Source organism: Cajanus cajan, chromosome 1 (assembly GCF_000230855.2).
Source record: "Cajanus cajan strain Asha chromosome 1, NIPB_CcT2T_4, whole genome shotgun sequence".
In the NCBI taxonomy this organism is placed as follows: Eukaryota; Viridiplantae; Streptophyta; class Magnoliopsida; order Fabales; family Fabaceae; genus Cajanus; species Cajanus cajan.
The window spans coordinates 288,884-301,915 of NC_138517.1; the positions used below are offsets into that span (position 1 = coordinate 288,884).

General features: G+C 32.6%; 1 protein-coding gene across 1 annotated transcript; it reads left to right on the plus strand.

Annotated features, from left to right (window-relative positions):
• Positions 1 to 8,116: 8,116 nt before the first annotated feature.
• Positions 8,117 to 8,596, plus strand: LOC145953852 (uncharacterized). The gene has a single exon (XM_083067645.1). It carries the CDS (start codon positions 8,117 to 8,119, stop codon positions 8,594 to 8,596), a length of 480 nt encoding a protein of 159 aa, XP_082923771.1.
• The last annotated feature ends 4,436 nt before the right edge of the window (positions 8,597 to 13,032 follow it).

Below are 13,032 nucleotides of genomic sequence, written 5' to 3' on the forward strand. Positions count from 1 at the left end.
GAGATTTGCGTGTAATACTCAACGAAATAAAAAAAAATTAAAATATATTTTTTATTATTTTATTTATTTTTAAGATTCATTTTTATTTCATTATTTATAAATGATTAAATTTAGGTTTCTAATTTTTTAAATACGTTCAATATAATTCTTTCATTCAAATTGTCATCAACGAAATTGAATTAAAGGGAAATATTAAACATTGCTTAAAAATTAGATAACTTGAATAATTTTAAAAGTGCAACCTAGTTGATCATTCCATAAATAGAGGAAGTAGAAAGATTAAATTGAATAAATATTTAATTAACATTTTTTTAGATAAATTTTAATTTATTTTATCTATTTAATGATTTATTTTATTATATAATCCTTCATTTTGTGATATTTTTTAATTCTAAGTATTTATTTTGTTGTCATTCATGATTTTGTCAAGATACGTAAAAGAAACTTTAACTTTATTTATATGCTTTCTTTCATCTTAACTAAAAATAATAATAAAATAACATTTATTTTCTTCCATAAATTGCAAAGAACCTAAAATTCATCTTAAAGTGTAATCATCATTTGTCTTTTTATTAAAGAAATTTTATGATTAAAAAATATTATGTAGTAAATAATATATATATATATATATATTTATTTATTTATATTTATAATTTTTTACTTTTATGTATGTTTACGATTACAATTATGTAGAGTGTAATATTTCTAATATATTTTAAACATCATTATAACTGGAAAAAAAAACTAAGTTATACATAAGTAAAAAAAATAATGATAAATATTTATAGTTTTATAATATTAATTACAATTATTAAACATTTTATTAATGAATAATGAGAAAAACAACTATATAAGCAGGACAAAATTATTTTTTATATCAATAAACAAATTATTCTAATTATTTTCTATTTTAAGATAAAATACATATAGAAATAAATACTTCGACCTTGTTAGACAAATAATAAGACAAATCCATAAATAATATAAATAAATGAAAAAGGACAACACATAATTTGAGATAACAATTATTTTTAAAAATACAAGTTAATAAATTAACACTTTTTGTTATATTTTGTCGATAAAAAAATGTTTTCAACAAAAAAAAAGTCTTCACTTAATTGGAGGACATCTTTAAATTTTAATTTTCAATCTAACGGTTGGATTTACATAATTCACAAAAGTTATTGAGCGGTGTAACACTTAGTAAAAGTTACATTGGTATTGTTTAAACCCTCCTCTCATATATATATATATATATATATATATATATATATATATAAACAGACATAAATTCCTCAAACCAGAATCTTGAATGAAATATTGTTACAGATACTTTGATTTGGTGATGTCTCAGATAGCCCACTTTTACAAGTGGTGCATGGTACATCATCAATTTTAACCCTAAGATACATCTAAACTAATAGACCATTATACACCTTATCACACTGGATCCAAATTTTTGAATTTTTTATTGAATTTTTTTTTAAATTACCCACACAAAAAAAGCACGTGTTACGATGCACTGACGCAGCTGTTATTCACTTTCGGAACCGGCGGTTCTGAAATCAGAACGAGTCGTTCCAGATGAAAAAATAACACATGAATAATAGATCAGAACGAGTCATTCTAGATGAAAAAAAACACACGACGAATGGATAAGAACGGTCCGTTCCAAAATTAGAACGGTCCGTTCCAGATTCAAAAATAACACACAACTAGTTATATCAGAACAGGCCGTTCTGAATTCGGAACGGCCCGTTCTAACTACAAATTTGTCATGTGAATTTTTTTAAGCAAAATAATATTTTTTTTTCACTCTACTAAATTACATTTAAAATTTAAGTATAGTTTTTCAATTGATAATGCTTTTCTATTAGAATTAGAGGTTTACATTAATTATATGCGAAAATTTCTAATTTTAATTAGAAAATAATACCAAACAAAATTTTCTATTATAAATATAATATTCTCTCATTTAAATTATTGCAAAAATTTGTTAGTTTTAGTTTTATATCTCGACATTTTCTTCTTAAAAAAATGATGTTACCAAATATTTTTAAATTGGATTTACATTAGTTTAATTGCTTTTAAGGTACATAGACTTTCGTGGTTTTGTGGCTAAGACCAAACAATATAAACTCTTATACTTCCAAATATATGAGAATGGTGGTCATCCATGAAAAGCTCAAGTAAAGAGAACCCTAGGCCCACCAAACCCATTGGGCTCACTAAGCTCAAAAGCAATCAAAAGTCCAGAGGCCCATGAAGCCCAAAACTAGGCCTAATAAGCTTAAAATCCAAAAAGTCTTATACTGAGACCCATAATACAAGACCAAAGAATATAAACTCCTATACTACCAAAAATATGAGAAAGGTGGTCATCCATGTAAAGCCCAAGTAAAGAGAACCCTAGGCCCACCAAATTCATTGGGCTCACTGAGCTCAAAAGCAGTCAAAAGCCCAAAGGCCCATGAAGTCCAAAACTAGGCCCAATAAGCTTAAAACCCAAAAAGTCTTATACTAAGGCTCATAATACAAGACCAAACAATATAAACTCCTATACTACCAAATATTTGAGAAAGGTGGTCATCCATGTAAAGCCCAAGAAAAGAGGACCCTAGGCCCACCAAACCCATTGGGCTCACTAAGCTCAGAAGCAGTCAAGAGCCCAAAGGCCCATGAAGCCCAAAATTAGGCCCAATAAGCTTAAAACCCAAAAAGTCTTATATTAAGGCCCATAATACAAGACCAAACAATATAAACTCCTATACTACCAAATATATGAGAAAGGTGGTCATCCATGTAAAGCACAAGTAAAGAAAACCCTAGGCCCACCAAACCCATTGGGCTCACTGAGCTCAAAACCAGTCAAAAGCCCAAAGGCCCATGAAGCCCAAAACTAGGCCCAATAAGCTTAAAACCCAAAAAGTCTTATACTAAGGCCCATAATACAAGACCAAACAATATAAACTCCTATACTACCAAATATACGAGAAAGGTGGTCATCCATGTAAAGCCCAAGTAAAGAGAATCTTAGGCCCACCAAGCCCATTAGGCTCACTAACCTTTGAAGCAATCAAAAGCCTAAAGGCCCATGAAGCCCATTAGGCTCACTAACCTTCGAAGCAATCCAAATCCTAAAGGCCCATGAAGCCCAAAATTAGGCCCAATAAACTTAAAACCCAAAAGGTCTTATACTAAGGCCCATAATACAAGACCAAACATTATAAACTCCTATACTACCAAAAATAGGAGAAAGGTGGTCATCCATGTAAAGCCCAAGTAAAGAGAACCTTAGGCCCACCAAATCCATTGGGCTCACTGAGCTCAGAAGCAATCAAAAGCCCAAAGGCCCATGAAGCCCAAAACTAGGCCCAATAAGCTTAAAACCCAAAAAGCCTTATACTAAGGCCCATAATACAAGACCAAACAATATAAACTCCTATACTACCAAATATATGAGAAAGGTGGTCATCCATGTAAAGCCCAAGTAAAGACAATCCTAGGCCCACCAAGCCCATTAGGCTCACTAACCTTTGAAACAATCAAAAGCCTAAAGGCCCATGAAACCCAAAACTAGGCCCAATAAACTTAAAACTCAAAAGGTCTTATACTAAGGCCCATAATACATGACCAAACATTATAAACTCCTATACTACCAAAAATAGGAGAAAGGTGGTCATCCATGTAAAGCCCAAGTAAAGAGAACCCCAGGCCCACCAAACCCATTGGGCTCACTAAGCTTTGAAGCAATCAAAGGCCCATGAAGCCCAAAAGTAGGCCCAATAAGCTTAAAACCCAAAAAGTCTTATACTAAGGCCCATAATACAAGACCAAACAATATAAACTCCTATACTACCAAATATATGAGAAAGGTGGTCATCCATTTAAAGCCCAAGTAAAGACAATCCTAGGCCCACAAAGCCCATTAGGCTCACTAACCTTTGAAACAATCAAAAGCCTAAAGGCCCATGAAGCCCAAAACTGGGCCCAATAAACTTAAAACCCAAAAGGTCTTATATTAAGCACCATAATACAAGACTAAACATTATAAACTCCTATACTACCAAAAATATGAGAAAGGTGGTCATCCATGTAAAGCCCAAGTAAAGAGAACCATAGGCCCACCAAACTCATTGGGCTCACTAAGCTCAAAAGCAGTTAAAAGCCAAAGGCCCATGAAGCCCAAAACTAGGTCCAATAAACTTAAAACCCAAAAAGTCTTATACTAAGGCCTATAATACAAGACCAAATAATATAAACTCCTATACTACCAAATATACGAGAAAGGTGGTCATCCATGTAAAACCCAAGTAAAGAGAACCCCAGGCCTACCAAACCCATTGGGCTCACTAAGCTCTGAAGCAATAAAAAGCCCAAAGGCCCATGAAGCCCAAAACTAGGCCCAATAAGCTTAAAACCCAAAAAGTCTTATACTAAGGCCCATAATACAAGACCAAACAATATAAACTCCTATACTACCAAATATAGGAGAAAGGTGGTCATCCATGTAAAGCCCAAGTAAAGAGAACCCTAGGCCCACCAAACCCATTGGGCTCACTGAGCTCAAAAGCAGTCAAAAGCCCAAAGGCCCATGAAGCTCAAAACTAGGCCCAATAAGCTTAAAACCCAAAAAGTCTTATACTAAGGCCCATAATACAAGACCAAACAATATAAACTCCTATACTACCAAATATACGAGAAAGGTGCTCATCCATGTAAAGCCCAAGTAAAGAAAATCCTAGGCCCACCAAGCCCATTAGGCTCACTAACCTTTGAAGCAATCAAAAGCCTAAAGGCCCATGAAGCCCAAAACTAGGCCTAATAAACTTAAAACCCAAAAGGTCTTATACTAATGCCCATAATACAAGACCAAACATTATAAACTCATATACTACCACAAATAGGAGAAAGGTGGTCATCCATGTAAAGCCCAAGTAAAGAGAACCCTAGGCCCACCAAACCCATTGGGCTCACTGAGCTTAGAAGCAATCAAAAGCCCAAAGGCCCATGAAGCCTAAAACTAGGCCTAATAAGCTTAAAACCCAAAAAGTTTTATACTAAGGCCCACAATACAAGACCAAACAATATAAACTCCTATACTACCAAAAATATGAGAAAGGTGGTCATCCATGTAAAACCAAAGTAAAGAGAACCCTAGGCTCACTAAACCATTGGGTTCACTAAGCTCATAAGCTATCAAAAGCCCAAAGGCCCATGAAGCCCAAAACTAGGGCCAATAATATTTGTTAACATAATTTTTTTTAAGAGAAAAATGTCGAGATGTAAAATTAAAATTAACAAATTTTTGCAATGATTTAAATGAGAGAATATTATATTTATAGTAGAAAATTTTGTTTGGTGTTAATTTCTAATTAGAATTAGAAATTTACGCATACAATTAATATAAACCTCTAATTCTAATAAAAAACATTATAAATTGAAATACTATACTTAAATTTTAAATGTAATTTAGTAGAATGAAAAAAAATATATTATTTTGCTTAAAAAAAAGTTTGTATGACAAATATGTAGTTAGAACGGGCCGTTCCGAATTCAAAATGACCCGTTCTGGTTTAACTGGTTATTTGGTATTTTTGAAATGGGAACGGTCGTTCTGGTTTATTGGTTATGTGTTATTTTTTACTCTGGAATGTCCCGTTTCGAATGTAGAACGGCTCGTTCTGATTCAACTTCTCATGTCTTTTTTTGAATATGGAACGGGCTGTTCTAGTCCATTTGTATGTGATTTTTTTCATCGGGAACGACCCGTTCTGAAAGTGAACACTGATGTGTGACAGTTCGAATTTTTGGGTAATTTTTTTATAAAAAAAATTAATTTAATAAAAAATTCAGAAATTTAGATCTTGTGTGATAGGGTGTATTGTAACCAGTGGGCTTAAATGCATTTAATGGTCATTTTTCATGGTGCACCCATACACCACTTGTTAAAGTGGTCCTTCAGAGAATTTACCCTTTGATTTGTTCAAATGCACTCATCTTTCTTTTAATCATATATATATATATATATATATATATATATATATATATATATATGAGGAGGGTTCAAACGACACCAGTGTAACTTTTACTAAGTGTTACACCGCTTAATAACTTTATATTAAATGTGAATTTTAAAAATCTAACCGTTAGATTGAAAGTTCATATCTCTTAGATCATATATGTCAAATTTTGTTAAATTTGAACAACAACTTGAACGTAATCAAAGTGTTCATATTTTGGTATATTTTGAAATGTATATATTACGTCAATTTTGTTTTATGAGAAAGAAGTATCAAATTATCTTAGATTAATATAAAATTTGATATATATGATCTAAGAGATACGAACTTTCAATCTAACGGTTGGATTTTCAAAATCACATTTAATATAAAGTTATTAAGCGGTATAATACTTAGTAAAAGTTACACCGGTGTCGTTTGAACCCTCCTCTATATATATATATAATTATTACCGTATGAATATATAATATTTAACTGATTATTAAATCAATTATTATTGATGCAATAATAAAAACATATTAAATCAAATAAATTCTCAATTTAATATACAATCTATATATTAAACCTTCGACATAATACGCAATTAATATATCAATTTAAAATCAAATAAATTCTCAATTTAAACACACTTATAACAAATTGAAACCAATAATAAAAATAAATAAATAAATAATTATTACAAAAAAAAAATCCTAAAAATGATCAAAATAATATACTCCGTAGTGAATCAACGCATTCATAACATCCATTAGTGACAAATGAAACATATTATAAAAATAAATGTTATTCTACTAATATAATAAAATGAATAGGATTTTAATATCATTACAAAATAAATAAAATATTAAAATAATTATATAAATGGTCAAATCAAATAATGACTTTTATGCAATGGTGAATCCAGAAATTTTAGATAGTGTGGACAATATTTATTCATATATTTGTAGCATTAAAGTTTTTATATATAACTTTTAAAAGTATAATATATCATAATTATTTTTTATAATTTTTTATACCTACTATTACAATTAAAGATGAAAATAAACTAAGTCAAACTAGATTATATTATAATTTAATAAATTTAAATATAACTTTCTTTAAAAATATATATACTAAATATGACTTATTTATCTGTCATAAATATTTTAAAAATATTTGGTTAGAACTAAAATCTTAAATACTTACTTTATAATAATTTAACACTAATAAAAACATACAAATAAATATGTTAAATTTTATAAAAATCAAGTTTAAATTATTTATGATATAAACATGTTTTTAATATCTAATATAAATTTTTAGATGATAATTTATTTTAAAATATATTTTATAATAAAAATTCTATGTAAAACAAAATTTTTTACTAAAATAATACATTTTTTTTTAAAATTACCTAAATAGCAACTTTGTAAATTTATTTCTCCAACTAGCATCATTTACTGTTCACTTTTTTTTTTTTTTTTTTTTTTTTTCGCGTCTTGGAGCGGCCCGTTCTGCAACCAGAACGGCCGTTCTGGTTGCAGGACAAGCCGTTCTGCTTGAACATGCAAAAATTGTGCATCTGAAACGGCCCGTTCTAAAGTCAGAATGGGCCGTTTTGACACCAAAAACGGGCCGTTCTAAAACCAGAATGGGTCGTTTTAAACTAGGGTTTCAGGCCTTTTTAGAAGTTTGGAACGGGCCGTTCTGGTTTTGGAATGGCCCGTTCTGGGTGTCAGAACCTTCCATTATAAATACCTTCACTTTCACCCAGTGATTTAAAACCCGGATCGAACCGGCCGGTCGGATCGGTTGGACTGGGAACCGGTGGTCCAGCCAGTTCATCTTAATTAGATCGGTTATGCAGTCGACCTGTTTCAAACCGGATTGAAGCGGTCAATTTTTCGGTTCAATCGGTGAATCGGTGGGTCAAACCGGTTAAGCACTCAAACACTACTAGGCTTCTCGTGGAATGCGTTCACCACGATTGTGAATGGAGATGTCGTGCTATATTGCGCACTAGAGAACAACATTGGGAAATCATGATCATTAAAGGCCCTCACACATGTGTTTCTTCACTCATCTCCCAAGATCATAATAAATTGGGATCACAAATGATTTCTCAAACCATTCGTGAAATTATTGAGGCTAATCCATCTACACCCATTTCAACCATCATAGCCCACATCAAGTTGACCATGGGTTATACAATTAGTTACAAAAAGGGATGGCTGGCCAAGCAACATGCCATTGAAAACATCTTTGGAAACTGGGAGGAGTCATACAACAAGTTACCAGATATGTTGCAAGCAATGCAAATGTATGTTCCAGGCTTTATTTGGAAATTTAATACGCAACTGGCTTACCAAGGTGGCTTATTGGAAGAGGGGAATGTTATATTCAAAAGGTTATTTTGGACCTTTAAACCATGCATTGATGGTTTTGCCTTCTGCAAACCAATTGTTCAAGTTGATGGAACCTTTTTATACAACAAATACAAAGGTACGTTATCGATCGCAGTTGCGCAAGATGGTCGCAACAACATAATTCCTATTGCATATGCTGTTGTTGAAGGTGAAACTAGCAATGTATAGTTTTTTTTACTTAAGAACTTAAGGCGGTATGTAACACCGCAAGACTGGTTGTGCCTAATTTCTGACCGTCATAAGGCTATTCGAAGTGCATACTCAAGAAATGGAAGTGGTTGGACAGAAAAAAATTTTGTCCATGTCTATTGTATTCGACACATTGCACAAAACTTCATGCGACGATTCAAAAATGTAGCACTGAAGAAGGATGTCGTCAACATGGGTGATTTTATCATTACTTTTTTTAAAACATTTAATAATTAGTTTTCATTATTTAATTATTATATTTTTAGCTTATGGATGACTGAACCTAGATTCTTTTACTATTACAACATAGTAAGAGATATTAATGCTGAAGCAGCCCAATGGTTAGACAACATTCCTAGGGAAAAATGGACACTAGCATGGGATAATGGACGATGTTGGGGACACATGACAACAAACCTAACTGAGTCTATTAATTCTGTATTGAAGAAAACACGAAATCTGCCAATTTGTTCCATGGTAATGGCCACATATACTCGTTGCAACAAGTTTTTCGTTCAAAGAGGCAGGGAAGTGGATGCAATGATTAATGCTGGACATGTCTACTTGAAAATTGCAAGTAAAACTATTCAAGATGCATAGTCCAAGGCAAATACTCATAGAGTTATCACCTTTGACAGATCAAGCACTAGATTTCTAGTGGAAGAAACGCAACATTCGAGAGAAGTTTGACCCGCTAGGAGATTTACAGTAAGGCTAGATGAAATGTGGTGTGATTGTGGCAAGTTCCAGAAAGTTCATATCCCTTACTCGCATATACTCGTTTCATTCTTACATGCACGTCACAACTATCAAACTTACATATCTCCCATATATACCTTACAACCAGTTGCAAAAGTATACGAAGGACAGTTTGGAGAGCTTCGACATAAAGATTATTGGCCTACTTACACTGGTTCAACTATGTGGCCAAATCTAGAATTCAAGAGGACTTCCAAGGGTCGGTCAAAGTCCAGCAAGATTAGAATAGAGATGGATATTAAAGAACAACATAATCGTGTAAAAAATTATTCCTATTGTCACACCATTGATTTTATTGTTGTAATGAGTTTTAGTAAATTTATTTAGTTATATTTATAATGTTAATATTCAATAAATTTAATTACTTGATGTTACTCTTTGAGACTACGTTGTATTTGTGTTGAAAGGGTAAATTGTGTTTGCTGCAATGTTAAGTTTGAAGCTAGATTTAAAGGAAATACCTTAACGGCCCGTTCCAAACTATACTAAAAAGGGCTAAAATCCCTAGTTAGAACGGGTTGTTCCAACATTGAGGTTATGTGAAAAAACTCAACTCTAGAACGACCCGTTCTGATTTAAGAATGGGCCGTTCCAGTTGCAAAAAAAAACACGACGAGAATGCATGCAGAACAGGCCGTTCTGGTTGCAGAACGAGCCGTTCCAGTTGCAAAATTCTCAAATTACCTGAACCTAAAATGAAAAATAAAAATAAAAAATATGTAAACAGTAAATGGTGCTAGTTGGGAAAATAAATTTGCACAGGTGCTATTTGAGTAAATTTATTTTAAAAATATATTATTTGAGTAAAAACTCAAGTAAAACATAAATATTTTGATATTTCCTATTTTAATTTTTTAATCAACATATACAATCTTACTATTTTGATTTTTTTAATCCACGTATACAATAAATAAAAAGTACAAAAAATAAACATGTATCATAAAAATTTTATTTTATTAATAATTAATTTTTTTAATATATTACATTATATATGTGAACATTAATATATATATATATATAAATATATATATATATATATATATATATATATATATATATATATATATATTTAATACTAATCACCTTTAAATATGTTTCAGAGCAATGACATGCACTCATATCTAATCCACGTTTCCTTCGTCGATACCTCAACTATCACTTTGAGAAATAAGAAATCACGTTCCTTTAATTAAAAACAATATTTTAGTAAAAAAAACTAATTAATAACCCAAGGAATTTTGCTTTCATTATCTAGTGGTGATACGTGATATAATTATTATTTTAGTAAAAAAGTGTAAGCAGATGTAGGAGAAAAAGGAACCGAAAATAGTAGAAAAAAAATAAAATAATTATTAAAAAGGCATCTACATTGAGGATAAAATAATCATAATAAAAATCGAGATCAAATGACCATTATTATTCTTTATATCCTTTTATCTAATGTTATATATATATATATATATATATATATATATATATATATATATATATATATATATATATATATATATATAAATTGCCACAAACATGTATATAATCCATTGATAAGAACCCAATCCATTGTTAGAACAATCATAAGTAAAAAACAGTGGTTGTATAACAGTTAATAGAATCTAGTAGTTGTGGTTTAATGATAGTTAATAGAATCTAGTAGTAGTGGTTTTATGGAAAAAATTTGTGACACTTGCATTATAACAATAATAAAATTACTATTTTGGCCCTTGATAATAAAAAAGGATTAATCAAATGTAGACATGATATCAACTTTATCTATTGTTAAAGATATATAATAAGTATTTAATATGTGAAATATATAAATTAAAATATCAGTTCTATAATAGTGGAAAACACATTATACACACTAGTAAAATATAGTAAATATTTTGTGTTTCATGAATGTTTAGTTACAAAATTACAATGAAATTGCATTTTATTAAAGAAAAAAAAGTTGAGTAATTAATTTTTATTTGAATTAATAAAATAAAATTATTGAATTGTCCTACTAAAATAAGATAGTATGCGATTACCAAAATAAATAAAATATACAAATATTTTTGTACGGGTAGTACCATTCGGTCATGCCCTTCAATACGAAGTAACCAAACCGGCCATCCCTGGGTCGTCTTAATGAACGCACATCGACCACTTACATCCGATTGGCCTGAATGGAAGCTAGGAAAGACCCTATCCGATCAGCTTATCATGTTGCATCTGGTCGTCGACACCTAATCGGCATTGCTAATGGTCGAAGGAACTGGAGTGAAGCAATCCAGGAGACCGGTAGCCATCACTAAACAATGATTAGGGGTTAATTGTGCGTATAAACCAGTTAAGGGCGTATTACCTAATCAAGTAACCCTACCCCAGGGCCCATGGAGGGTAGGGCCCATTGATGTCACTATAAATAGTTCACATCTCGAGGTAACGTCACTGTTCATTAATTACTATCGATATTTGTGCTTGTCCTGACTTGAGCGTCGGAGTGCCATGTGCAAGTACCCTCCCCCTCGCCGAAATATTCGTTTGGAGCTCTCGTTCGGCTTTTAGAGTACGAGAAGATTTCTAGTGTGCCCTTCAGACAGGTACATTTTGGCACCCACCGTGGGGCCGAACCAAGAGTTTTGTGAAGATTAAAAGAGCAAGCTGAGCAATGGCAAAAACGAGGAAGACGAACATGGAGGGCCATCGATCTGATGGAGAAGAGGACCATGTGGAGGTTGTCGACGAAACGGACCTCTCCGAAACCGTTCGTCAGCTGAAAGAAGAAATGGCTGCGATGAGGCAACAACAAGAGAAAGATGCAAGGGAACTTTCAGCCTTGAAAGCAGAAAATGCTGCACTAAAAAATCAAGATCCTTCATGGAAGCCTACTCAGCCAACCCCTACTCAAACCCAAGGATCTTTCCAGTCCCACGAGATCCACACTTTGGTCCCTCGTGCTTCAGCCACTGCACCAGAAAAGTTCCAATCGGCTATACCCACAGTCGGCCGATCCACGGACCTAGCACCGATTGGATCACACCGACACCCCTTTACCCCATCTATTATGCAATTACCTTTGCTGGATAATTGGAAATCCTTGTCAATCGATAAGTATGACGGCACGACGGACCTTGATGAGAATCTTGACATTTTTCTTACGTAGGTAACGTTGAGCACCATGGATGACGCCGCTTTGTGTTGAATTTTTCCAACATCTCTCAAGGGCAGGGCCTTGAGTTGGTTCACTCGGTTTCCTCCCAACTCTATCTATTCCTTCTACACTCTGTCCTCTTAGTTCACTATCCAATTCGCAACAAGTCGTCCACACAATCTAACATCCTTGTCACTAGTCAGTCTTCGGCAAGACAAGAAGGAGTCACTTCGGGCTTTTATGGATTGGTTCAATAAAACTGCATTAGAAATTATGGATCTTAACCCAGCTGTGACACTCCACCACCTCACAACGGCTTTGAAACCGGGGTCGTTCGTCAATAGCATTTGCAAGAAACCCCCCATAGACATGAATGACCTGCGAAGACAAGTCGATAAGTACATGCAGATGGAAGAATTAGCTGACTTCCGCAACCAAGCCCGAGCTGAAACCATGGGAAAGAATGAGAAGACGATGGAGCAACCATTTAGGGGTCGTAACAAGGAAATAACACTTCGAGAGT